The sequence below is a fragment of the Ovis aries genome, chromosome 21 (genome assembly GCF_016772045.2).
Source record: "Ovis aries strain OAR_USU_Benz2616 breed Rambouillet chromosome 21, ARS-UI_Ramb_v3.0, whole genome shotgun sequence".
Lineage (NCBI taxonomy): Eukaryota > Metazoa > Chordata > Mammalia > Artiodactyla > Bovidae > Ovis > Ovis aries.
In genome coordinates, this window is record NC_056074.1 from 23,644,213 (window position 1) to 23,671,000 (window position 26,788).

Here is a 26,788-nt window from a genome sequence, read left to right on the forward strand (position 1 = left end):
ATTAGGCTGTTGCTGGTCGCCTCGGTAAGGCGCCCTCTCCCTCCTCTGCGAGAGGCTGGCCCAGTCCTCCTCCTCGACCAGAATGGACTTCAGGGAAATTCTCCTGATAGCTTCCAAAGCGCAGGGTGTCAACAACGTGCCGGTAAGTACCAGCCGGGGCGCGACTGTAGGAGATCCTGGTCTTCAAGTTCCGAGTGTGTGGTCCTTGGAACTTCAGGAATCAGCACATCCGCTCCAGGAGAAGAAAGATCTGGACGCCGTTGTTTTTTTTTTTTTTTTTTTAAACTTTTGGACATGTACTTCTGGGTACAGGGGGGTGAAGTTACTGGGGGCTTGAGATAAGCAAACGGGAGAGTGCTGACGAGCAGATTTGGTTTGTTTCGGCTTAGTTACCCCTACAACTTGAACTTTGCGTTTAGGGTATTTTAGAGTTGCGTGAAAGTTGGTGAGTAGAGCCGTGCCTGGCACGTAGTGGAATCTAATGCTCGTAGTTTCTAGCTTCGGCATAAACTTCAACCCAGAGATTGGGGAGTTCAGGAGTATTAGGGGCTTGGCCTGATAGTTTTTGAGCTGATTTTCCGCTGATCTTTGGGTTAAACGTTTTGTGATTTCCCGAACAAGTTTTTTGACTTGTGTTCCCAACCCACTCAGCCAACCAGGTGATTGAATTATCACCTCCCTAGGAAGGGAGTGTGAGTGGATTCCACGAAATTTTGGCCAACAGAAAGGGAGAAATAGTTTGAGCTTCCGTTTACCTGTGGTCTTCCAGATATGTTGTTTGAAATCTAGGTCCCATTTACCCTATGAGGTTTGCTAATTCGCTGAGCGGTGTAAGACTTTAGTAATGGGTAGTGGTGGTGAGGGCCTGGTTTGCGAAGGTGTAGCTGTTTTGCATAAACTAATCATTTCAGGATCCTCAGATGGTACCACAGCCCCAGCTGTAAACCGATGAATTGCATTGTGATACCTGCGGTTTGAGCGACGAGGTGTGGAGCTCAAACGGCGCTCTTTTTAAGTCAGTTCAACTAGATCTTATTAAGCTCTCATGATGTGTTCTGCATTTCTTAGATTTTTGTATATTTGCAGTATTTTTTTTTCCTCTCCTGTGCTCATTCTTTTACTCATTTGAAGATACTGATGTAAAAATAACTGGTAAATAAAACCGACATTGATCAGTTTATTATATGTATTCACATCCCATCTCAAATACTCTGAATGATCTTGAAGTTATGAAACCTTGAAAGACAGAATTATTTTCTGCCTCTGTAAATTTCTTAGGCAAGTCAATATTGGATCTAGTAACATTTATCTTTGCATAATTGGGTCCATATTTCTTTCTACATCCTCCTCAATTTCAGTGGAGATCAAAGAAAAATAATACTTACCCTGAGGCCCAGGACTATCTTGTGAAAGAACCAGTACCAAGTTAGTTGTTTCTTATTCTAAAAACCAAATTGCTGACAGAGAAGTACATATTTCTAGAGTGGGAAATTTCAAATTATGTCTGTATTTTGGAATATATACATTATTGATCTATGATTGGAATAACAAAGATTGGAAGCAAAAGGAAAATGGGTAAATTGGTGAGGTCATTTAAAATTTAATAGATGATTATAGGCATATACTTCATGAAAGTATGTTTTTCCCTCCCACTCATCCCAAAAGCTAGTAAGCCTGGAGGTTTCATGTATTTATCAGTACTATAATCCTTATCTTTTTACTTCAGATGAGAGTAAAACACAAAAGAAATTATTGAGGAATAGAGCAAGATTGTATTAAATTTCATCCATGATCTTAAGTCATCTGATTATTTTAAGTTATTTTCTTTATCAGCTCCAAGTGAAACCTTTTAGCTCACACTATGAGTTCTGAAATCTAACATTTTGCACAGTGGGAGAGTACTACAAAGCAAGTATCCTTATAAACCAACATCCAAGTCAAACAGCATTACAGTATACACACACCACACACACACCACGCAGACACACCCTGCTTCACAAATACTGAGTTATCCATCCTTCTCTAAGGGCTTGGTTTGTATTTCTCTTTTAGCCATCTTTGTCCCCACCTTCCATTTGGATCGTACCATAGTTGACTTTCAATTTCAGTCATCAAGTTCCTTTGTCACAACTTTGTTACAGAAAGGAAATAAACTGGCGTTTATTAGACTAAAATCCAAAGGAGGCTAAAATCTGAAACACCTGTACAGCCACTTTGAACCCTTTATTTAAAGAAATGTCTACTATATCTGACTTGAAAAGCAGTGAACGGTTCCCATTTGGGACGGCTTTCGTTCATATTGTTTCTTTTTAAGAGAAATAGTTATCTGTAAAAGATTTTGGTTAAAACCAAAGGAGGATTGCATCATGCCTTTTCCCAGTGGAAAACTGAATACAAAAAAACCCCACAGCTGATCAAGGTGATGTAACCAGTCACTGTTATTAGCTTTGTTTATATATAAAGGGGAAAAGATATTTTTGGTAACTTTACCCTTAATATTTTTCTCACTGAGTTCCTCTAGCAAAAGCAAGTTTCAAGTAACTATAATTGATGCCTTGTGGTGCACAAAGCAAGATACATGGTTTTTCTCACAGTCAGACTGAAAACTATCCCGGGCAAGATACTGTAACTGTGGTGTGACCCTGAAATCAAAAAGTAAAGAGGAAGCCTTCATATGGTATTAGACATATAAGGATTTGGGGGTCTGTGGACCCTTGAGGTGAACAGTAAAATGAGTCAGTTTTCCATATACATATATACACTCTTTTTTAGATTATTTTCCCATATAGGTCATTACAGAGTACTGAGTAGAGTTCCCTCTGCTATGTATGCATGCTTAGTCACTTTCATGCTCGACTTTTTGTGACCCCATGGACTGTAGCCTTCCAGGCTCCTCTTTTCATGAGGTTCTCCAGACAAAAATATTGGAGTGGGTTGTTATTCCCTTCTCCAGGGGGATATTCCTGACCTATAGATTGAACCTGGGTCTCCTGCATTGCAGGTGGATTTTCCACATTTATCATATATTTGTCTTTCTCTGTCTTGACTTCACTCAGTATGCTAATCTCTAGGTCCATCCATGTTACTGCAAATGGCATTATTTCATTCTTTCTATGGCTAAGTAATATTCCATTGTATCCAATCCTCCTTTATCCACTTCTCTGTCAGTGGATACTTAGGTTGCTTCCATATATCTTGGCTGTTGTAAATAGTCCTGCAGTGAACACTGGGTGCATGTATCTTTTTTTTGCATGTTATCTTTTGAATAATGGTTTTCTGTGGATGTATGCCCAAGAGTGGGATTGCTGGATCATATGGTAGGTAGTTCTATATTTAGGTTTTTAAGGAACCTCCGTACTGTTCTCCATAATGCTTGTACCAATTTACTTTCTTATCAGCAGTGTAACAGGGTTCCCCTTTCTCCATACCCTCTCCACTATTTATTGTTTATAGATTTTTTGATTATGGCCATTCTGCCTGCTATGAGGTGATACCTGATTGTAGTTTTGATTTGCATTTCTCTAATAATTAGTGCTGTTGAGCATCTTTTCATGTGCTTTTTGTCCATCTGTAATATTGCCCCACGGAGATTCTGTTCTCTTTCCCATCCCTACCTAGGCAATCTCTTTATGAATAGTAAGGATAATAACAACAGCAATTAGCATTTATAATGCTTACTTTGTGCCAGGCACTGTTCTAAGCACTTTCTATATATTAATTAGTTTAATTATCATAGTAACCATATAAGGAAGGTTGTTTTACAGATAAGGAAACTGAGGTTCAGGGAGACGAAGAAACGTTTCCAAAGTCACACAGCTAATGAGTGGCAGGGCTAGTAATGGCAGAGCAGAGAATCTAGTCCAGGCAAAGTGGCTCCAGAGTTTCCTTAATCATGACCCTGTGTTGAATGAGGAGAGTCTATTGGAAATGGGGTGATGAGGAAGGTTGTCATCTATGAAGCCTGAATCCATCTAGTTCCCTACCCCCAACTCCAACCTAATAGAGCCTTAGGCAGTAACCCCGTTGGTTTTTTGATGACACTTCTCTCTGTACAGTAAAATCTGATGGGAGAGAAATTTAAAGGCTAAACTAACAGCGTTTGAAAACTGGTGAATAGAGATTTACAGGCTGTTTGGGAGAGTGCCAGCATGGTTAACAGAAATGGGGTCTGAGATTGGGGGAAGGTTCTGTGATGGACTTGTTTGGAGTAATGGCATTGTCTAGGAAGCAGATGGCATTAAGGAGGGGCATGTAGAATGAAGTTAGAGCTAGAGATGAAAGTGTTGGGATTAAGTTAGAAGTGAGGCACATTGTAATAGGAAAACTTTTGCCCCAGAGTCAGGAGATCTAGATTCTAATTCAGTCTTTGCTACAAATGGTATGAGTGATAGCCAGTAAATATACAGTTGTCCTTTTGGGGCCATTTCTAACATGAAGTTGAACTAGAGACTCTGAGGTATCTATCTGATACTATACTTTATAATCAAGTATAGTTTTATAAACAGTAATACTAAAATTTATATTTGACCTCTTAGCAGTCTTGAATAGCATGCTTTTTGGTGCTTTTATTTTCACCCTCTTAGCCACCCAGGTAAGCAAGCCTAATGCATATCACTGGTTTTCCAGGCTTGCATTCATTCCTTGACTACGATGTATTGAGAGGATTGTAGAAGTTGTATAGTCATTAAAGTTAAGGATATATCCTTTGAATATTTCTAACTCTGATTTCTAACCAATGATAAATCTCTATATAAAATCATCAGAATATTTATTTTCTACATTTACAACAATATATTATCTCTCGAGTAAAGAAGAACTTTCAAGAAGGAATTGCTGTTGATTCCTATATATTAATAACATATTTGGTGAACATGTATTTCCACACTGAAAACTCTTGATTTTCTTAATCAGACTGTGACAGTATGGTTTCAGTGCAAGGAACACATATGTTTAAAGTGACTTAATGTTTTCTAGGTCTCTTGGCTTCAGAATTACAAATCTTGGCAAAATCTCTGATACTGCATTTAGAGGGCATAAGTTTCACTGTTGTGGATCATTCACTGGGGCCCAGCAGAATGACTGAGTTGGCCTGCAGTGTAATAAAATGGATACACTTAGGATAAAAGAAACTCTTGTCCAGCTGCTTTTCATGAAGCTCAAACAATGAAACAGCCTGGTGCCTTGAATCAGATTCAGAATTGATGGGTACATCTTGATGTGTTGCCGCTAGAGCTAAATGTGACCATCTGATGTGGGAGAAAGTGCCAAATAGTTCTCCTGCCGAATTAAATGGCATACAGTGTAATCCCAGCCTGAAGCTTTCTTTTAAAAACATGGTTCTCTGCTGGGCGCCCCATGAGGAGGAAGAAAACTGTCCAGTAAAATGTTCTCTTACAGCAAATCTGCTAATACCAGGGTCTGACTGCAACCCCTGTTTCAAAAGTCTAGCCAGCTCAATGTTAAGAAGGTCTATAGTGATAGACCCAAGAGAAAGGAAAGCATTCGTTCACAGAAAACTTTGTATACATATGTTCACAGAGCCTTATTCATAATAGCCAAAAAGCAGAAACAATCTACATATCCATTAACTGATGATTAGATAAATGTGGTATAAGCCATAAAATGAAATATTCATCCAGAAAAGGTGTGAAGTACTGACATATGTTACAACACGAACCTTTAAAACATTAAATGAAAGTGGTAAGATATTAATACAAAAGACCACTGCAGCAGTTAGGGTTCTCCACAAAGACAGAACCAGTAGGATATGTTTTAGGAAATTGGGTCACATAATTGTGGGGACTGGCAAGTCTGAAATTTGTAGGACAGGCTGGAAACTCAGGCTGGAGTTAATACTGTAGTCCATCAGGAATGGGATGTGAATAAGGTTTGCCATCTATAAAACCTGAATCTGTCTCGCTGCTGCTGCTGCTGCGTTGCTTCAGTCGTGTCCGACTCTGTGCGACCCCATAGACGGCAGCCCACCAGGCTCCCCCATCCCTGGGATTCTCCAGGCAAGAACATTGGAGTGGGTTGCCATTTCCTTCTCCAATGCATGAAAGTGAGAAGTGAAAGTGAAGTTGCTCAGTTGTGTCTGACTCTTCGCGACCCCATGGACTGCAGCCTACCAGGCTCCTCTATCCATGGGATTTTCCAGGCAGGAGTACTGGAGTGGGGTGCCATTGCCTTCTCCGTCCGACTCTCTACTCCAGCCTAATAAAGCCTTGGGTAGTAACATATTTTGTGATGACACTTCTCAGTGTCCAGTAAAGTCTGATGGGTTAGAGTTTCTCATAGAAATTCTGGAGCAGATAGAGAAAAAAAAGTTTTTTCAATTGGAAAATCTTAGATACTTTGAATACTCACTAACCTATATGAACAGGGAGGCCTGGCATGCTGCGATTCATGGGGTTGCGAAGAGTTGGACACGACTGAGCACCTGAACTGAACTGATACAGTATCTGTGGCTTCTAGACTTTATTTTATGATGCATTATCAATCACTATGTGTGTACACTGGATGCATGATTTCATTTATATGAAGTGTCCAGAACTGGCAAATCCACAGAAGCAGAAAGATTAATGGCTGCCAGGGCCATAGTGAGGGGAATGGGGAACGACTGCTGAAGGGTAAGGGATTTCTTTTGGGGAAGGTGAAAATGCTCTGGAAATAGTGGTGATGGTTGTACAACTCTGGGAATATACTAGTACACACTAAATGGGTGGATTTTATGGTTTGTGAATTGTATCTCATTGAAAATGTTTTAAAAAAGATCACTGTCTCTGGAGGCTTAGCCCCCCTTTTTTTTCCTGCCCCAAATGTCTACATTTTGATCTAAATTTTGCCTAAGAGAATATTTTAATATTCTCCTGGTATCTGCCTTTGAGTGCATCGAGCTACAGAGGATGTAAGAAACTATTAATTATGACTCAGCTCAAGTCAGTAAATAAGATCAAGCCTCATCAAGTAGGACCTTGTCCTACTTAAATTGTTTCCCAGCAGACCCACAAAATAAGACATTTTATAGATTTATTGAATTCCTTCTCCATCGTAGGGACAGGACAAGGACAGCAAAATTGTTGAATTCAATGTGAGCCCAGCTTAGTAAGTGTCCTTAAGGATTGGAGGTCTTTTTTTAAACAAAGCTGAATTTGAAATTGGCATGTGAATTGATGAAAATAGGTGTATACTTGGAAGAAAGCTAAGTGACTCTTTGGGATTCTCTTCTGAGTGAATCCAAGTTCCTGAACCCCCTCCCTTGCTGCTTTCTTGCGTTCCACCTTTCTGGGGTTTATGTTCCTCGGTGTTTCCCAAAGTGCGGTACACATAGCTCTGGCTGTCACCATGATTTTAGGTGACTCATAAGTACTTTTTATTCTCATAGATGCATATTTTTAAATTATATTTTGATAGAATTTGGGAAAATAGAACTAGCCTTTCAGACCTGTCATTTCATGAGTATTATTGCTTGAGGTAAAGGTGCAATAATAAGTCATGGTGTTCAATCTACATATTTTCTTAAAATTAGTAAATAATAATACAGTTGGCATACTAAAAGGGCAAAATCATGACAGTGATATGGGAGTGGCTGAAGCTTACTAAACACAGTATTAAACTATATCCCATTGGCACTATTTTTCTCTTTTGGTGTCTCTAATCAAAAATACATAACCCACTACCTACCTATTTAAGTGCCAGGTTAGGGGAAAGATATCGACCCTGAAATCAAATTAGGAAGTGCTCATTTGCTGTTGCAATACCTAGATAACAAACTAATCCTATTTTAAGTAACTAACATTAAGATTGGTATTTTGGGGTAGGGGACCCCTATATTAAGCTTCGATTTGGCAGATGAATCTGGGCTGTATAGTTGGCAGGGAGGGAAATATTTGGAGCTTGGCAGCACAAATGCACCCTTCTCATATATCTACCTGATGTGAGTGCGTGCCTCTGCTTATGAGTTTGTGTCTTATGCAACTTGAATCATCTTCACAGTAGCCCTTCTGTTAAGAAAATGTGCGTTTCCTATGAATAAGGCCGATGTTTGAGGTTCTTGTAACCACGACAGATTTTATGTCTATATAATTAGGTAAGCAGTATTCTCTTTCTCCTATCTTTCTTTCCCTCTCCTTTTCTCCTTTAAACCTTGGGCCCCAATCCACTATGGAAAGGGCCTGCAACTGAATTTACAAAGATAGGGACTTGTTAAAGAATTTCACTGTGGCAGCCAAGGCGACTGGGAAAGGAATCTGGATGCTCTCTTGGGATTTCTCTGTGTGAGGGACGTGTCAGGTCTCAAGCATTGCCATCACGCAGGATTTTCAGGTTGGATTAGGGCCTGCTTTCTTGGCCAGCTGCTTCATGGGTAGACTAACTTAGCTGGAACTTCCAGCCTGTTTCAAGATGCCTTCTGTTTGGCAGCTGTATAGTAAGCAGGAGTCCTTTGGCTTTCCTCCAGGAATTTGATACACATTTTGGGAGTCACTTTTTTGGTTCCTTAGTAGCTCAATTTATTCTTATAGGTTAACGTTTCTTTTTAAACCAGCACAGCAGCAAGGTTGAGTGGATAAGAATGTCATCTGCCTAAGATGAAAGAAGGGCATTAAAAAATTCTTATTTCCTAGCCTGTAAGTTTAATGTGAAATGGTCCTAGAGATTAATCATCCTGGTCTGAGTTATTAGCTCTGTTTAATTATACTTTTCTAATGATAATTATAAAATGAAAATATTTTTCCTTTTATGGTTTAAATTAGCGTTATTCTAGTTTTAGTCATTTCCCAGTGCAATTGCATAAAAATCAAAGATCAGAGAAATACCATCTGTTCCAAGATGATGTTAGTACCTTTTGGGTGATCTGGAAACTTGTCTGAAAGGATTTGTGTGGAGAATTAATATTTAATGAACATAGAGCTGCACTTAAAGGTTACAGAGACTTGGACCCTTCTTGAAGCTTCAGTTTCTTTGAAATGCCTTTTAGCTATGGTTTGCCATCTCCTTTGCCCGAGATCACAGTAGGATCTCAATATTTAATATTGTAGGCAAGATAACCAGTGTAGTAGCTGAAAACCATGAGTTGGGTACTCAGGAGGAAAACAGTTGTGATAGGTTTTTCTACCGTAGACTTGGAAAGTTCTGAAAAAGGATACTCTTTTAAATCAGAATTCTAGAACAGTCTGTTTTAGTGGTGATTTTTTTCAATTCCCCCAGTCCAGGTACCTTTTTGGGAAAATAGCTTGAAAATGATGTTTCTGTGAGTTGTTCATTTATATATTGTTGAAGATGTTTGAAGAGACTCTACACCTGGAAACAGGCATATATAATCATTTTTAGTCTGAAATTTTATAGCTGAGCTTTCATGAGGGTTATGTGGTCTTTTAATTACTCAGAATAGGTTTTTTAGTCAACATTTAGACCTCTCTATTGTTTCAGAGTTAATTGTGTGTAACTTTTACTCTGTTTTTATTTTCAGAAAAGATACAGTTTGGCAGTGGGACCTCCCAAAAAAGACCCAAAAGTTAAGGGTGTCCAGTCAGCAGCTGTCCAGGCTTTTCTCAGAAGGAAAGAAGAGGAGCTCAGACGAAAAGGTATGAATCTATAGCCTTATTCTCAGTTCTAAAGTCTTCTGTCTTCACAACTGGCTTGTAACTAACCATGGGATGCTTGTAATATCGTAAGCGGCTAATGGATTTGTTGTGTATGTATCTGAGTCAGCTGTACTTGTAGTATTACATATGTTCTTATGTTGGTCATTTGTATAGATATTATCTTTTATTTCCTCTTAAATTAAAAGCCTGTTGAGAATCGTGACCATATCTTCTAATTGATCATATTAGCAACTCCAGTAAGAATTCCATTCTTTTACCTTGGTTCTTTTTTTTCCTTTGTACTTTTAATTGATGTGTCGTTGATTTACAATGTTGTATCAATCTCTGCTGTACAGCAAAGTGACTCAGTTATATTATACACATATAGACATTTAAAAAATATTCCTTTCCACTATTGTTGTTTTTTGTTTGTTTATTTTTGTGGGTTTTTTCCTTTTTTTTTTTTTTTTTTTTGCCTGTACTGTACAGCCTGTGGGATCTTAGTTTCCCAACCGGGAATTAAACCTGGGACCACAGCAGTGAAAGTGCTGAGCCCTAACCACCAGACCACAGGAAACTCCCTCTTAACCTTAGTTTTGAATCTGTTTCTACCTACTTTGTATTTTAATTTTTTTAAATATAGAGAGTACTATCTAAAAGGTTAAGATAGGGATAGTTTTTGAAAACCAGTAAACTCAAGCAGTAGTTTTACTTCATGCAAATGACAAGGAAACTGATTCAGTAAGTCTGAGTATCCATTGATTCATAATAACTATTACGTGGGTACTAGTATTCTCTTAACTTGGTATATTTATTTAATATGAACTATTTTCTGTATTTGAAGCTAAAAGCCAAGACTGTCTCTTGCTTAGTCATATAGAAAAACCCATATGTGATCCACTCATTGTGTAAAGATGACTCATTGATACTTGTTTGAATGACTTCCTCATTTGATTCTTAGAAGTTTTCAGATTTCTTCAAACTGTAGCTTGAATGTTGCTTGGTTTCGGCCACCTACTGATTTCAGATAAACGTACAGTTTTATCAAGACCTTGGAATAATGTGTTGTTTTGTCTTTTTCAGCCTTAGAAGAGAAGAGGAGAAAAGAAGAACTAGTGAAAAAGCGAATTGAGCTAAAACATGACAAGAAAGCAAGAGCTATGGCCAAAAGGACAAAGGATAATTTCCACGGTTACAATGGGATTCCTGTTGAGGAAAAGTCAAAGAAGAGGCAGGCAATGCAAAGTCACACTAGCCAGGGAGCAGACCAAGAGTACGAGATGGAAGAAGAGGATGAATTCTTAGAATACAATCAAGCAGAGTCAGAGCAGGAGTACGAGGAAGAACAAGAACCTCCCAAAGTTGAAAGCAAACCAAAGGTCCCCCTTAAAAGTGCCCCACCAGTCATGAACTTCAGTGATCTACTCAGGCTGGCTGAGAAGAAGCAGTACGAGCCAGTGGAGATAAAGGTCGTGAAGAAGACGGAAGAGCGGCCTATGACTGCAGAAGAACTTAGGGAGCGAGAATTCCTTGAACGAAAGCGGAGGAAAAGGACACCTGAGACAGATGCAAGACTGCCGCCAACCAGAAGAGCACCCTCTCAGAAAGAAGGTGTGGGCACAAAGCTTAGCAGAGGCTCTGGAGACACGCATCCTCCTTGCAAGGGTACTGTCCTTCCTCATCCTGAGAAGAAACCCAGACCCAGCCCAGCTGATGAGAAACGCTTGCATTTGTCTTCGTCCAAATCCGTGCCAGGGGAGAGGACCAAAGTAGCCCCTGGCAGTTGCTCCCAACCGTCGCTTCATGAGGGCCGTGATAGACCTGTTTTTAATGGGGCTGGAAAGCCCCACCCCAGCACCTATTCACCAAGTGTCCCAAAGACTTCTGCTAAAGGGCCTCAGAAATCAGCTACCGAGCACAAAGCCAAAAAATCTCCTCCCCATCCTAGCCATTCCAGGCCTGGACCCATGGCCACCCCACACAATAAGGCCAAGAGTCCAGGTGTCAGGCCGCCAGGCAGCAGCTCCAGCTCAGCCCCTGGGCGGCCTAGCACAGGGACTGCCCGGCCCACGGTTAGTTCTGGCCCCGTGCCCAAGCGCCAGAATGGCAGCTCCAACTCAGGACCCGAGCGATCAGTCAGTGGGAACAGGAAGCCAGCCAGTGACTTCAGTCCCTCAGGACGGACAGTCAGTGGTACAAGTGGCCTTGGTCGACCTGCAAGCGGCTCAGGCGGCCCTGGGCGACCTGTCAGTGGCTCCAGTGGTTCTGGGCGACCCGTGGGCAGCTCTGGGGGCCCTGGGCGGCCTGTAAGCAGTCCACATGACCTCCGACGACCAGTGAGTGGCTCAGGCCCCCCTGGGCGGTCAATCAGTGGCCCTGGCCGGTCAGTCAGTGGCCCAGCTCCAGCTGGACGACCTGTCAGCAGCTCAGGCCCCGGTAGACCAGTGAGCAGCTTGGGACCTGGGCGAACAGTTAATACCTCAGGTCCCCCTCTGAAGCCCAAATGCACTGTTGTCTCAGAAACAATTTCTTCCAAGAATATAATCAGCCGGCCCAGCAATGGACAGATGAATGGAATGAAGCCATCCTTATCTGGCTACAGATCTGCCCATGGTAAGATTTCCCCTTATCCTAAAAGTATTTATTTGTCACTAGGAAATTGGGAAGAATGCTTTGTTTTATAGAACCAAAGATGCTGTGAGCTCTTCTATGTGCTTTTCAGTGTATTCTTGTGTTGATAGAATCCTGATGTTTTGTCTGCCCTATGCCAGAGAGTTCCTTTAATAACTATGGCTTGGAAAAGTCTTTAGAAAGAGACTTATCTGGGGCCCTGTTTGTTCACCTCTGTAATGTCTCCAAGTGCAATAAGCTTAGCTATGGAATTTATATGAGAGGATAAGTGTATATTGTATATGCCTTTTGTGGTTTGATAGGATAAGCATATATTGTATATGCCTTTTGTGGTTCAATGAATGAATTCATCTTTACCTCTTCATGAAGACTGTAAGTGCCTCTCTTCAGGGACTGGAGTGCATTTATAAGCTTGAAGCCTTTTGATGCATAACTGATTCCATCAAATATTGTTGAGCACCCATGATATGCCAGGAATGATTCCAGACTGTCCCTGTGTTTCTGTTCCTCATTGTGGCCCTAGCTACCAGTCCTTTAGGGATCTACTGTCCCAAGGTATGGGATCATTGTTGGCACCTATTAACTGCTAGATCGTCATTTCTACACGGTAGTAAGGATTTGTTGAAGCAGTTGTTAGACACCATGGAGAATATAAAAAGAAACAAAAGATGGTATTCCATGTGTTAAACTTCCTACTTTTGTCAAAACATTGGTTCTCAACCAAGGACAGTTTTGATCCCCGGTGAACATTTGACAACATCTGGAGACATTTTTGATTGACACAAGTGGGGATGGGATGCTACTGCCATCTAGTTGATGGAGGCCATGGATGCTGTCACCCTTCATTGTACAGGACAGCTTCCTCATAACCAACAAACAGCTGACCCAAAACGTCAAAGCCCTGAAGTTAAGGAGTTCTGAGCTAAGGAGACGAGCCACGCATATTAAAAACAGCTGCAGAACAGCAAAGAGAGTGCCTGTAGTCAAGGGCTAGGAAGCAGCTGTTCCCAGATACTAGTCTGTTGATCAGTGCCTGGCTTTTGCAAAATGACAAAAATAAGGTTGGTGTGGCAAGTTTTTCCTTTTAGTCAGACTTGCTCAGTTCGAACAATGATCCATTTCTGAGAATCTTTCATACTGACTTTTAAAAACTGTAATGGAATTATGATCATAAATAGACTGTTACCTTTGGTGTCTTTTTTTGGCAAGATTAAAATTTGTGTTCCTTCAGTGATTTGTAACTTTTTTTTTCTTTTTAAGAAATTTTTCTAGTCTTTTAAATCCAAAAGAACAGAAACTACTAAGCTAGAAAAGTGTAACAGTTCTGGTAAGCCTTGGGACAGACAGAAATTGTATTCCTTGTTGAGTACCATGAAGCAACAGAGAGGACTGGAGTAGTGAATTCAGCTGGCTGGGGGCCAGCCTGCTGGCTCTGGTTTTTGAGGCTGCCATCTTAATAAGTTCTTAGTATCTCAGCTTGCATAGGACTTTGTTGGGACTATTAAATTTTACTACTCTTATAAATAATGGCCTTTTTATTCTTAGGTCCTCAAAGGCTTCCCTTTCCTAGTGGTTACAAAAGGCAGCGAGAATATGAAGAGGAGGAAGATGATGAAGAAGAAGAATATGACTCTGAAATGGAAGACTTCATTGAAGATGAAGGAGAACCTCAGGAAGAAATATCCAAGCACATTCGAGAAATCTTTGGCTATGACCGAAAAAAGTAAGGATAAAGAAGATTTATATATATATTTATATATAAATATATATGTGTGTGTGTATATAGACTTTTATTTTGAATAATCCATTCTATGGGGGAAAAATAAACATTAATAGTAGAGGCATTGAATACAATTCTTAATCAGGAATCCTTCAATGATTGTTTAGATTTACTTTTTTGGCGCTTGGTATTTAAGAATTATTGCAAAATTATGTAGTTACTTGTATAAGGGCCTATTTAACTGTTGTCCTTATAAGATGTATATTTGATAAGAGTGAAGCAGCTTGGTATAGTAGAAATAGATTGGCTTTGAAATCAGAAAACCATCCACAGAGCTATGTTGAAAGTCTGATCTGACACCTGCTTTTCTTTGGTGTAAAAGCTCTGCAGAAGTGTGGTGCCTGAGGAGCACCATGGAACCAACAGCACTGACATCACTTGGGAACTTGTTAGAAACGCAGGCTTGCAAGGCCCCAGCTTAGATCTAAATCCAGACTAGCTTTATAAGGTTCCCCAGTGGTTTGCAGCAGCCTTAAAGATTGAGAAGCACTGATGGAGAGGAAAAATCAGGGTTTAAAGTTCATAGCTTACTAGCTGGATAAACTTGAGTCAGTTATTTTTCTGATGACATTTGGGAGGATTAAATGAGGTGACATACAGTTGACCCGCAACAGTGTGAGGGTTGGGGAAAATCCACGTGTGATTGAGTCAGCCCTCTGTATGTATGATTCCTCTGTATACACATTCCTCCCTCTCTGCGGTTCCATGTGTATAGATGCAACCAATTATGGTGCCCTACTGTAGCATGAAAAAGAAATCTTTGTTTAAGAGGACCCCTGTAGTTCACCCCCATGTTGTTCGAGGGCCAACTGTATGTGTAAATTAGTCAGCACTTGTTTTCTCCTCTGATGTCACAGATACGAGAAATTAGAAGGGCTCATATAATTTACTTCAGAAACTCCCCTTTACCCAACCTCTGACCACCCTACTCCCTGCAAACAAGGAAGAGTAATCCTAAATGTATGTTTGATTTAGTTATAAAGATGTTGGTTTTAAAAACAAGAAGATGTAATTCTTTTAGGAAGTTGGGTTATTTTTTCCTAACAACTTCGATTTTTTCTTACCAGATACAAAGATGAAAGCGATTATGCCTTACGTTACATGGAGAGTAGTTGGAAGGAGCAGCAGAAAGAAGAAGCGAAGAGGTAAGTAAGCACAAGCTATACATGCGTGGAAATTCCTAAAAAATTCCTGTTCCCTGCTTCAGATGCATCCTCGGGAGCTGGGGCTTTGGGCCACTCAGTTTAAATTCCAGTCCTGCTTACTTGCTGTGGGCTTCAGACAAATTCGCCTTTAAAATCTGTTTTCCCATTTGTAAGCTGGGAATGTACTGTTTCTCCTCACTGCGGTTTTGTGAGGATCCAGATCACGCGTGCATGTTGCACAGTGCAGCACCTCACCCATGTAGGCACACAGTAAATGCTAGAGCTCCCCAGATCCCGCTGTTGCGTGTTGTTATTTTCCTCTTCGCATCCTTAATTCCCTGTCTGCATGAGATACATCTCAGTCTTGCTGACCTGTACTGCCACTGACCTCAAGGACCTGATGAGGGATATTATATTCCTGATGTTGGATTCCTGTTTGGCTATCAAACAAATAGTCATTTCTTGTGTAGGGGTAACAAGTGATTACTTCGTTTATAGTGTTAAGTTGGTGAAATATTCACCTCATTCTCAACTCAAATATTAAACCTCTCTCTCCCTCTTGCCCTCTGTCCTCTAACTAGATAAAATAGCAAACTAGAGTGTTGGGAAGAGACAAGAATACAATCTTACTTATTGCATAAATGTTTCTTGTTCTTTATTTTTTAAAGCTGATGAGATGATTCATATTTATTAGTGTAATGGGAGTATTCAGGTGTTTTCTGTTGAGTTGTATGTAAGGTCTTTTTTCCACTATAACTTGAGGCAGTGGCTCCTGGTAAAAAAAAATATTCCTGCTTAGTCTTGTTTTCACTGGTAAAGCCTTGAGGCCTTTTTAGTGCATCAGCGCATTCCATGTAAGCTCCCAGTTGAAATTTCAGTCTTGCTTTTTAAAGAACGTGATAATTTCATGTATATTGACAAATACCTGCTTTTTTCCCTGACAGCTTAAGATTAGGTATGCAAGAAGATTTAGAGGAAATGAGACGTGAAGAAGAAGAAATGAGACGTCGAAAGGCCAAAAAGCTGAAGAAGCGTTAGCTGCTGCTTTTATTTTTGTGAACTTCTGAAGACTGCTGCAAGGAAGTCCTGCCTTCAGACTGAAGAAGCCCCTTATCATTTTAGAATTCTAGTTGGGTACTCAAGGAGAAGGAATGCATACTGTCATCTATCTGCAGGCTGTCGTTAGAGCATAAAGTATTTTCACATACTTTGCAGGGTGAAATCGTAATGCAGATGACATAATGCCCAGTGAGTGCTCTTACGAAGCTAACTATTCACAGGAGCCAGCCTTGATCCTCAAGAGCTATGCACTCTCATGTGGGGCCGCTCACAATTCAGCCAATCTTGTATTATTCCTTTGCTACTCTAAAAAGGAAAATAAAGGATTGCTCCTTTACTTCCATAATTCTGCTGATGCGTGAGTACAGCGCTGCCTGGCTCCCAAATTTGTCTTTTGATGAGGAACCTGGCCTTCCAGGAATGCTGCCAGCAATAAAGTGACCAGTCCTAATCTCTATGTTTGGATTGAGAACTTGAAAATGTAGAGTAGGTGTTATAATTATATGGATGTCATTTCTGTGACTTTGAAAGTATAAAGTAGAATAAATTGTATTCTGCATTATTCATGGATTGGATGCTGAGCATTCTTATTCACTAACTTAGGTGATTAGGCAATTAACAGAATTTTCCAAGTTAAAATACAAGTTATGCCATTTTTGTTTAAGAATATTCTCTTCCAAATTTTACTTTCAGATTTACTGTTTTGTTGGTGTAAAATAGACAAGGTCACTGTGCTGTTTGATTTTTATCTAAAAATTTCATTTTTATATTGAAAAAATACTTATTTTATTCAAACATTAGATTTGGAAGAGTAATAGTTTCAGACGTAAGGAAGTGACATGTGAGGCTCCCCTCCGCCTCATTCCACTGCCCATTGTAAGGATATTTTGGAATTCAAGGTGCCCTTTACCTTTTTGTGTTAATGACTCTATTTTTATCTTAAATTCTTTGGTGATTAATGGTAAAAAACCAAAAACTAAATTCATGTGTATCAAGGCCACCACTTTCTCTTTTTGCCCATGTTGCACTTTTATTTCAAACTATGCACTGTGAAGAGATTTTATCCCAGGTAGAAGAGGATGTTCCCTGTTACTGTGCTTACTAGGCTGTGGAACGTTTTCATTCTTACCTTTCTTCAAGTCGTATCTGTAGACTTGTTATATCTCTTAAGCCTCAAGTCTAAGCAATTCCAATCAGGCTGACCTAGGTTCTGGCTGGAGCAAAGCCAAGTCTCAAGGAAGGTCAGCTATAGAAAATGAGGTGTGATGATGCCAGAGAGCATGTGTCCCTGACTCTTGGGTAGAGGACTGGGGACAATGGGACGTAAGCTTGTAGAAAATTCTATAATAAACCTTGTGGCTGTCCTAAGCCATCCGTCAGTGGGGATCAGGAAGTAGGAGAGGTTATCCTACAAGAAGATTGACTCTTCAAAAGATCTGAAAGTTGTTTTTGTGTATTCTTTTTTATCTATAGAGCTTGCTTTTTCTCTACAATGGGGTGTTATAGATAACCACTATTAATGATCACATATAACTGTTAAAACACTGGTGGCAGAAAAGCCTGTAGACTGCCTCTCACCTATCTCAAATACTTTTAATGATTCAAGAGTAGTGTGATATTCCATGTAATAAACAGGTTTGGAACATTATTTTCTTTGCTGTCCCTTATGTGATTTTTTTTTCCGCTTCACAAGTTTGCTTGAATATATATACATTTTAATATTCAGACTGAAATATGTAATCACAATCAAGTGCTTGTCATAGCTGAAAGATTTCTGGTGGCTTAAAGCTTACTAGCACTTTACTCAATGATATTGTGCAGTTACTTGTACAGAAAGGCACCATTATGCTAGCTAAAGTTTACAGAACTTGGTAGAAAAGATCCTTACGTGTGATCACTCGGGTTGCATTCTGCTATGAGACAGACGTTGATTTCAGTTTTCTTCAACATCAACATTATAAAAGAGCACTTCTGTATGTAGCTCATGAAAAAAAAGGTTCTGAATCTTTAAATCTTGGCCTTGTTCCAAATCCTGTCTTCCATTTTGTTCTGTAACTCCTGACCACTCTTAAACAGCTCACAAATCTTTAAAGAAACTGGAATAGGCTGTTATTTTATCAAGGTTTACAAATTAAGTGCTTGATTTTTAATGTATCCTCTTTTGATTTTCAGATTTTATTAATATTTGAAGATGTGCCTTTTATTGGGTAATGTTAAGTCATGAATGTAGTAATGTTATTTCACTATTGTAATAATGTTACATGATCATGGATGCAGCATTCTCAAACACGATGTGAAGGGAAAGTAGTTTTCATAAAACTCAATAGAGCTCTGATTGCACAGTCCCACTTGCTTTAGATATTGCTATGTTAAAGCAGGGGGCACTTTTTCTTTAAAAGCTACTTTCAGAACTTGTCTTTGTATTTTCTCTAAACTACAAATGCAATTATGTCCATTTGGAGGCCAGGGTACCACATGTCACGGGCAGCCTTACATGTGTGCCGTGAGAAGGTTCAAAGACTGTTATCAAGAAAGTCTATGGGAACTCGAAATTTCATTTTTTAATGTAATCCCTAAGATCTTCTCCAAGAAATAAATTACTGTTTTGTATTTTATAATTTAAAAGCAGCTATTAATACACTTCTGAGATATAACAGGAGACCAAAACATGTTTGGAAAGAGAATAAATATATAGAGACTGGTTGTTTTATTTTCAATGTGCTGAATATATTAGACTACTATTTATTTTGTGAGTGGATGTGATGAAATATTCAGGTGTTAGTGTATGGTTAAGAGTGGGATATAGATTTCTTTGAAGTTATTAAATCCATGTCTTTTACATAATGGACAAATCAAGTTTAAAGAAACATTTACATAGCATAGCTTGTTTTCTGGTGCTGTTGACCTGCAAGAGAATCTACTTTTGCATATACAGATAAAAGTTTTGCAATTATGTATAAAAGAAATTGTAGGCATTAAAAATATTTTATTGATATTTTCACTGGTTTGCATTTATTTAACAAAACTCATATTCCTTATTTCATCACCCTGAATATTATTCCAGCTAGAAACCCCAGCAGACTCATCAGACTTAGAGATGGATTTACCTCCTTACACCCACACCCCCCTCCACACCTCTGTTCCTTCTCCCTTACCCATTCTTGTCCGCTCAGTCCCCTGCCACTGACACCTCGTCCCTCTCGCCCCACCAGCTTAGAGAACTTTTCTGGTATCAGACATACAAGTTAGGAGAACAGTTTGGAGATACACTCAGGGAACAAGGGAAGAAGAACTGGGTATATAGCACCTCTTTTCAAGAAATTGAGCAGTTCCGATCCCCTGTGATAAAAAGAGCCTGAGCTAAATGGGAAGATGAGTCCTTAGGAATATATGAGGCAAGTGGGTGCAGCCATGCAGCCAGATACTGTATGCACTCGGTGTAATGTGTTGACTCTAGGTCATACAAGTATAAAAGATACGAGTATCCAGTCCTGCATATAAATTTTGAATTCACTTGTTCTATTAAAAAGGGTAAGCCATTCAGTGCATAGAGGCACTTAAAAATACTTTAGCAAACATATACTATAGTCATTAACAAAATGCTGTCTATATAACCAAAAGATGTACTTCTCTTTTAGGGTCAGAAAGCTCAAACCACTTTTAGAGGGCTTATTAGGAATATCCTAGGGCTCAGACACCCAGATTAATAGCATGAGTCTTATACACAAGAGTGGGAACCTTTTCTGGGTCTCATGAACTCAAAACTGCATCCTGTTGAGGGCTGGGCAGTTAACTTTTGTTTCTACCCATGCTGCCGGGCTCAGCAGTGATCACTGCTAAAAGAAAAGGCAACTGCTGGGCTCTTCAGGTGAGGAAGACATTTGAACCAAGGTGGTCAAGATCTTGGAAAACCCAGTCTCTTGCTTAGCTCTTTTCCTTGGCATGCTCTTTTCATGGGCCTGGATCTTAATCTCTGCTACACAGAACTGTATGGGTTGGTAATATATTTAAGCCTCCCAACTTCATTTTTGCCACTGTAAAAAGTCACTAAGAAGGTTACTACAAGGATTAAAATACCGAATAGTATCTAGCACCCAATGTTAAAATCCCCTTTCCCCATATGGTGTAAACTTTGGGTTCTTAATGACAGCTGTGAAAAGGCCACAGAGAAATAGCCCCACCCAGAGGACAGGCTTAAAGTTGCTGCAGTCTTTTTTCCACCCCTGCCTGGACCCTGGTCCTTGGACCCAGGAGAAAGGTATTATGTGGGAAACAGGTCTAAAGAGCTCTACAGAATTTCCTAAAGGGTACTGAATAGGGGACAAATTGAACTAAGGATCTTAGTCTTAATGCCAGTCTTATGGATTATTAAACAGGGGACCCAATCCCTCCCATTCCCCCAGCTACCTCCCTGCTGTCCCATCTCCCTGTTTTGAGCTAACAGAATACCAAGTCTTCATTAATCTTTAAAAGTGTGGTAACTTGTTACATAAAATGTGACAAAATAGTGTGCAATTACTTTATATGTGACACCATCAGGAGCTGTACAGCTGGGTGGGAAAGCTTCAGAGCTGCATCACTTCACCAGGATCATCTTTGCTTATTTCCACTGGGGTCTAGGGGGAGAAAAGGAGGTCAGGTGGGTCTTGACTAGTGTTGGCTAGGGTGTGGGGCTGCGGGAACTGCCCTCCTTCCCAAGGGCAGGCAGGGGTAGTCGTGTCCCATTCTGCCTCACCTAATGCCTCCAAGCCCAGCTGCCACTGGGACTTAGCAGTGTGGGAGCACACAAGTGGTAGAGAAAAGACAAACACCCAGGGTCTAACAGAAGAGAGGAAAGACATCTGCCAACAGGACAGTTTTACAACTCAGTGTTTATGTGACGAGGGACAGTTAAGCCTGGGTTGCTGATGTGGGCTAATTTAAGAAGGGAAATTGAAGGCAGAGCATATGAAGTGTTCCGTAAGTATGAGAACAGGTCATGCCTGTCAGACAGCTTTGACTCTGGGCCTGAAATATCTTCACCCTCAGTATCTCCAGTTTTTTGTTTTTGTTTTTGGAAAGACACTAAAGAACTTATGAGTAAAGATTCAGGGAAAGATGTATAAAAGATCACATGAGAGGCACAGGGAACTCTCTCAACTCTAAACAGATAGATACTGAATAACAATAGCAGTAGGTATGCTAGAGTAACTTTTTAAAATAAAGCAAGTGTTTTTAAAGTTGGATTTTGGTGCTTGGTTCATGTATCCCAGGGAATACATTTTCAAAGTAGGAAGAGAGAACAAAGCTGAAGGCACACTTACCCCTCCTGGGGGATATTTGTATCCCTTCCACATTGTTCCTGCAATGAGAAGCATCCATAAGACAACAATCATTGCAGGGCTTCTCAGCTGGTGGTGTGTGCAGAGCGAAACAGGTGGTTCTGGAAGGTGTGGTGTTCTCTTCCGAGCCCTGGAAACTGGGCTGTCTTCATTCAAGACCAGATGGTGGATGGTCCAGCATGGTAGCTCCTGGCTGGGGAGCTTCGTGGTCTAGTTTGACCTGAAGTGGCTCGTCATGGCTATCTGGGGGGCAGAGCTCAGACACCAATTGTGACATCAACTCTTGTGACCTTGAGGACCAACCAGTCAGAGTCAGAAAGTATGGGACAGTTGACCAGGGTGTCAGGTGTTTTAGGGCTAAAGAACTCTGAGTAGGAGGGCCCTGTTCTTTGGTGACTGTGTGTTTAGGGTCTAGCTGGGATCTTATCTTTATTAACTCATCACCTGCCAAAAGTTTGACTACCTGTTTTATGCAATCAGATGCACAAGGCATTGCTGTGAACAAAACAACACACTATGGATTAATGGGGAGGAGTCACTGGCTATGCACACTATAAGCAATTACTTAAATAACTTGAATAACTGTTGTTAGGCTACTCAAAGAAGAAAAGTCTTGCATTTTGAGAAATGATACAGCTAAACCCTCATCATGCAGGGAAAGCCTCCTCTTGACTTTCCTGAGAAGGGAAGAGGAAGATGGGCTATTCTGCTTATTTCATAGCTGGAGAAACTGAGGCACACACAATTTTAATGGTTTGGTCAGGATCACACCGTGGCAGCTGCTGCTGCTGCTAAGTCACTTCAGTCGTGTCCGACTCTGCAACCCCATGGACGGCAGCCCACCAGGTTCCCCTGTTCCTGGGATTCTCCAGGCAAGAACGCTGGAGTGGGTTGCCATTTCCTTCTCCAATGCATGAAAGTGAAGAGTGAAAGTGAAGTCGCTCAGTCTTGTCCGACTCTTAGCGACCCCATGGACTGGAGCCCGCCAGGCTCCTCCATCCATGGGATTTTCCAGGCAAGAGTACTGGAGTGGGGTGCCATTGCCTTCTCCGTGGCAGTGGTTCAAGTTAAATAGGTGCCCAGTGACTCCACGTGCAACCCCACCCTGCACAGGTCTGACTGTCGGGCTGATACTTTCATAGAAATTCTGGAGCACATGGCGAAAAAAAAAGAACCCCGTTATGCCCTGCTCCTAGGATATCTAGGGCTGGGACTTGCTTGATACCCATGCCTTCTGGAGAAGATTCCCAGAAAACCTGCTCCTGTAATTGCATATTATATAATATTAAGACTCTTAAGAGTTAAGTTTCTTTAACAATGGGAACATCTTTGAAAAAACCAGTCTGAATGAAATGGGGTGGGATTCAAGAAACTCAGGAGATAGTTTGCTAAAAAGACACTGATACTAATGTTTCCTATAGACAGGCTGGCCAAGTGGAATGAATGAGAGAGGTCTTAAGTCCAGAGATCTATGCTTCACCTGCACAAATGGGTTGGTGTGGCCCTAGGTAAGCAAGTAAGGTCATAGTCACCAGTAAGTCTGTTGACTAGTTCATTATTTGGCCTAGTTGTTAAGTTAGCATTTACTACTTAAAGTTAGCATTTACTAACTTGTCAAGTTTTGCATTAAATGCTTCAGATGAATTTCCAAGTGTAATTCTCACAAAAACAGAAAGATACTGGAGTATCTCCATCATATGGATGAAGAAACTGAGGTTCAGAGAGATTAAACTTTCCTAAGGTCATATGGCCAGGAAGTTGCAAAGTTAGGACCTGAACTCAAATTTACATTAACTCAAGTTTCAGAATCTGCCAAAAGGGGCATTAAAAATGCTGGTGTAATTTATTATAGAGTCTGCATGGAAAAAATAATAGGTGGAACAGTCATTGAAAAGAATGCCCAGAAGGTGTGTAGTTATTAACAAATCTTTGAACCAGGGCTTGCTGTCCTCAGCAGTGCTCCTCAAATTCTCTCCCGTTTCACAGTTCATTTTATTTTCCAGAGGAAAGTAAACTTTCCATTGACATTTCCGGGTGCTATCAAGTTGTCTTGAAAGGGAGGAATCCAGCTCAACAGACCATCACAATCGCTCAGAGTTGCAGATCTTCATCCAAAGGCTGGCTCCTCAGGTGTGTCTTGCTCTCCTGAACAACCCACCTCTCTTTCCACTTCAGAGTTGGAGGCTGAGGCAAAAAGAAGCTTTAAGGCAGAGCTGGCCCTAATTCATTGTCCCAGTAGGTAACTGCCCCTGTATGTGACTGGAAGGGCTGCTCAAACGTCCACCAATACCCACATTCCCTTTCCTCCCAGCAACCACTGATCCACTTGGCCTGAAATCCAGAAGTCAGGCAATGTCTCTAGCAGAGCCCTTACAGATTCCATCATGCTTTGAAATATGTGATATCAAGTAACCAAGGGGAGGGGTAAAGGCTTAAAGATGTCCCAATGGGATGGGAAGTAGCCTGGGAAACTAACTTTGTTCCCACCACACTCTGACCTCTTATTAGTGGTGAGACCGCAACCATCTTTCCTGTTTGGTCAGAAATCCCAGCTGGGAGGGTGAGCCAGAGCCAAGACTGACTACCAAGAATTAACAGGCAAGGTCATTACTTACCACGAACTCTGGAAATGTGCCCAAGTAACATGCAAATCCAACAAAAAGCATCCAGCCAAGCACGATCATGATAACAAGTAAAACAATTTCTAAGACACGATTGCACAGTGAAGGACTATTCACCAAGATCTTGACAAAGGAATATGCTCATGAAACCCTCAGTTGGTAGAGGTCCTTAGCTCCAAAGCATCCACAACTCTCTAGTGGAGAAGTTGGAGTCTAATAGGGCATTGTGACATCATGATGACATGGACTGGACCACAGGTCAGAGAGACTGCCCCCAGATGAGCAGTGAGCGGCAATGTAAGCTCTCTGAATGCGTTATCTCACGGCAACAATATGAGGTAGGTACTATTATTTACCCCATTTTACCAATGAGAAAACTGAGGCCTACAAAGCCTAGTCAGTTCAGTCACTCAGTCGTGTCCGACTCTTTGTGACCCCATGGACTGCAGCACTCCAGGCTTCCCTGTCCATCACCAACTCCTGAAGCCTGCTCAGACTCATGTCCATCAAGTCGGTGACGCCATCCGACCATCTCACCCTCTGTCATCCCTTCTCCTCCTGCCTTCAATTTTTTCCCAGCATCAGGCTCTTTTCCAATGAGTTGGCTCTCCGCATCAGGTGGCCCAAGTATTGCAGCTTCAGCTTCAGTATCAGTATTTCCAATAAATATTCAGGACTGATCTCCTTTAGGATGGACTGGTTTGATCTCCTTGCATCCAAGGGACTCTCAAGAGTCTTCTCCAACATCACAGTTCAAAAGCATCAATTCTTCAGAGCTCAGCTTTCTGTATGGTCCCAAGTGATCTGCATTAGGTCATACAGGTGATGCTCCAGATCAGGGCCCAGTTGTCTGTTAGGAAGTTGAGCTCTTTAGACTAAGACTGCGGTTGGGAAAGGTGCATTCCTAGGTCAATGACAACTGTGAATGAAACACAACTGAATTCTAGGGAAATGAGAAGTCTTTATTTCTGTCCCGGCAACCCTTCCCCTCCCACCTCTCTTCCTCATCATTTTATAGCATTCTTTAACACTTTTGTTCAGTTCCTGTCCACTGGTTCTCTTTTCTTGGCCTTCAAGAAGCCACAAGCATTCTTTACCTATTCTCACAAAAAACTCGTTAATGCCACGGCTCCCTTCTTAACTGTCCTGTCTATTAAATTGCTTATTATGACCACACTTCCTGAACAAGTGGTTCATAAAGCCTTTCTTTCCAGTCCATGCTTTGCTTCCACACTTCACACCTTGACTTCTGCCCCAACCCCACTAACTGGATGCTCTCTCAGAGGTTACCAAAATCTCCTTTTTTGTCAAGTTTAATGACCACCCCTGCACTGACATGGTGGGTTCCTCCCCCCATCAGAGTTCTTCCTACATACACATCCCATTAGTGTGATATCCTTTCCCTTATTTTCATGATTTTCTAATGGGTGTTCATTGTAAAACATGAAATCATCCAAAGATGTATAAAGAAAACTGTAATATTCTTCCTCTTCTTAGCCCCATGATGTAACAAGTGTTACAGTCTAGCGTGTATTCTTCTGCCAAAGACTTACCCAGGAGCTTGTGAATATCATTAGACACACAGAGGGCTATACATATAGAGGTACACAGGAACACACAGAGATACACACAGAGGGGTTTTTAGTGTTGTTTCATTAAAGGTGATCATACCACATATTCTACTACATATTGGGTTGTCCAAAAAGTTTGTTCAGATTTTTTCTCTAAATTGTTACTGGAAAACCTGAACGAACTTTTTGCTAACTCATTACTGGCTTTTCTCCTATAACAATACATCCTAGGTCAATTGAGAAAAAAATCTAAACACATTCTTTCTTCCATTTCTAATAAGGAGTTTTATTGAGGTATAAATTACATAGGATAAAACACATTCATTTTCAGTGTATGATTGATACAATTTAAAAAATGTATCAGTCTTGTAACTACCACCAAAATTAAGACAGACAAAATTGTGATCATCTCAAAAAACTCCCCACACCCCTCTGAAGTCAATCCCTTCTCCCTAAATCCCTTGGTCCCTGACAACCACTGAACTTCACGTAAATGGAATCATAACCTTCTTCCACTGGCTTCTCCACTGGCTTCTCTCACTTAGCATTAACGCTTTTGAGATTCATTCATGTTGTACAATAGTCAGTTCTTTCTCAATGAGTATTATTGCATTGTACGGTTGTATCAGTTTGTCAATTTCCCTGTCAAATAGCGTTAGGGTTGTTTCCAGTTTTGCGCTATGTAAAACAGAGATGTTATAAATACTTGCATATAATTTTTAGAGGGAACATAAGTTTTAATTTTTCTAGGGTAAATCCCAGGAGGAGGATTAGTGGATCATAAGGAAAGTGCCTGTTTAAAAATTTCTCTATCACTAATTTTCAGCAATTTGATTTTGTGGTTGCTTTGTGTAAATTTCTGCATGCTTTTTCTACCTGGGGTTTGGTGAACTTCTTGAATCAGTGTGTTTATGCTTTTCATAAAACTGGAGAAATGTTTGGCTACTGTTTCTTCAAACATTTCTTCTGTCCCCCAGTTCCTCTTCTGTGACCCCCATTACATGTGGAGTTTGTCCCACCGCCTGCTGGAACTCTGCTCATTATTCTTCTCTTTGTGTTCCACTTTGGATATTTTC

General features: G+C 40.6%; 2 protein-coding genes across 4 annotated transcripts in view; one reads left to right on the forward strand and one right to left on the reverse strand.

Annotated features, from left to right (window-relative positions):
• SPTY2D1 (SPT2 chromatin protein domain containing 1) lies at positions 1-19,200 on the forward strand. Its single transcript, XM_004019457.4, has 6 exons — positions 1-142; positions 9,470-9,584; positions 10,668-12,197; positions 13,761-13,938; positions 15,063-15,140; positions 16,085-19,200. The coding sequence occupies exons 1-6, from the start codon at positions 83-85 to the stop codon at positions 16,176-16,178; spliced, it is 2,055 nt and encodes a 684-aa protein (XP_004019506.1). The 5' UTR covers positions 1-82; the 3' UTR covers positions 16,179-19,200.
• The window catches only part of MISFA (mitochondrial sheath formation associated), a 14,354-nt gene continuing 6,731 nt past the window's right edge, over positions 19,166-26,788 (reverse strand). Inside the window, exons 2-4 of one of the 3 annotated variants that reach the window (XR_001023408.5) lie at positions 24,136-24,991; positions 21,503-23,704; positions 19,166-20,815 (exon numbers count right to left, since the gene is read on the reverse strand). Coding sequence is in view for 1 of the 3 variants with exons in the window: in XM_060403989.1 (XP_060259972.1) it covers positions 23,612-23,704; positions 24,136-24,204 (162 nt within the window). In the remaining 2 variants the exon portion in view is untranslated. Of the gene's footprint in view, positions 24,992-26,788 lie in introns of all 3 variants that reach the window. The other 2 variants (XM_060403989.1, XR_009597823.1) reach the window with 2 other exon arrangements.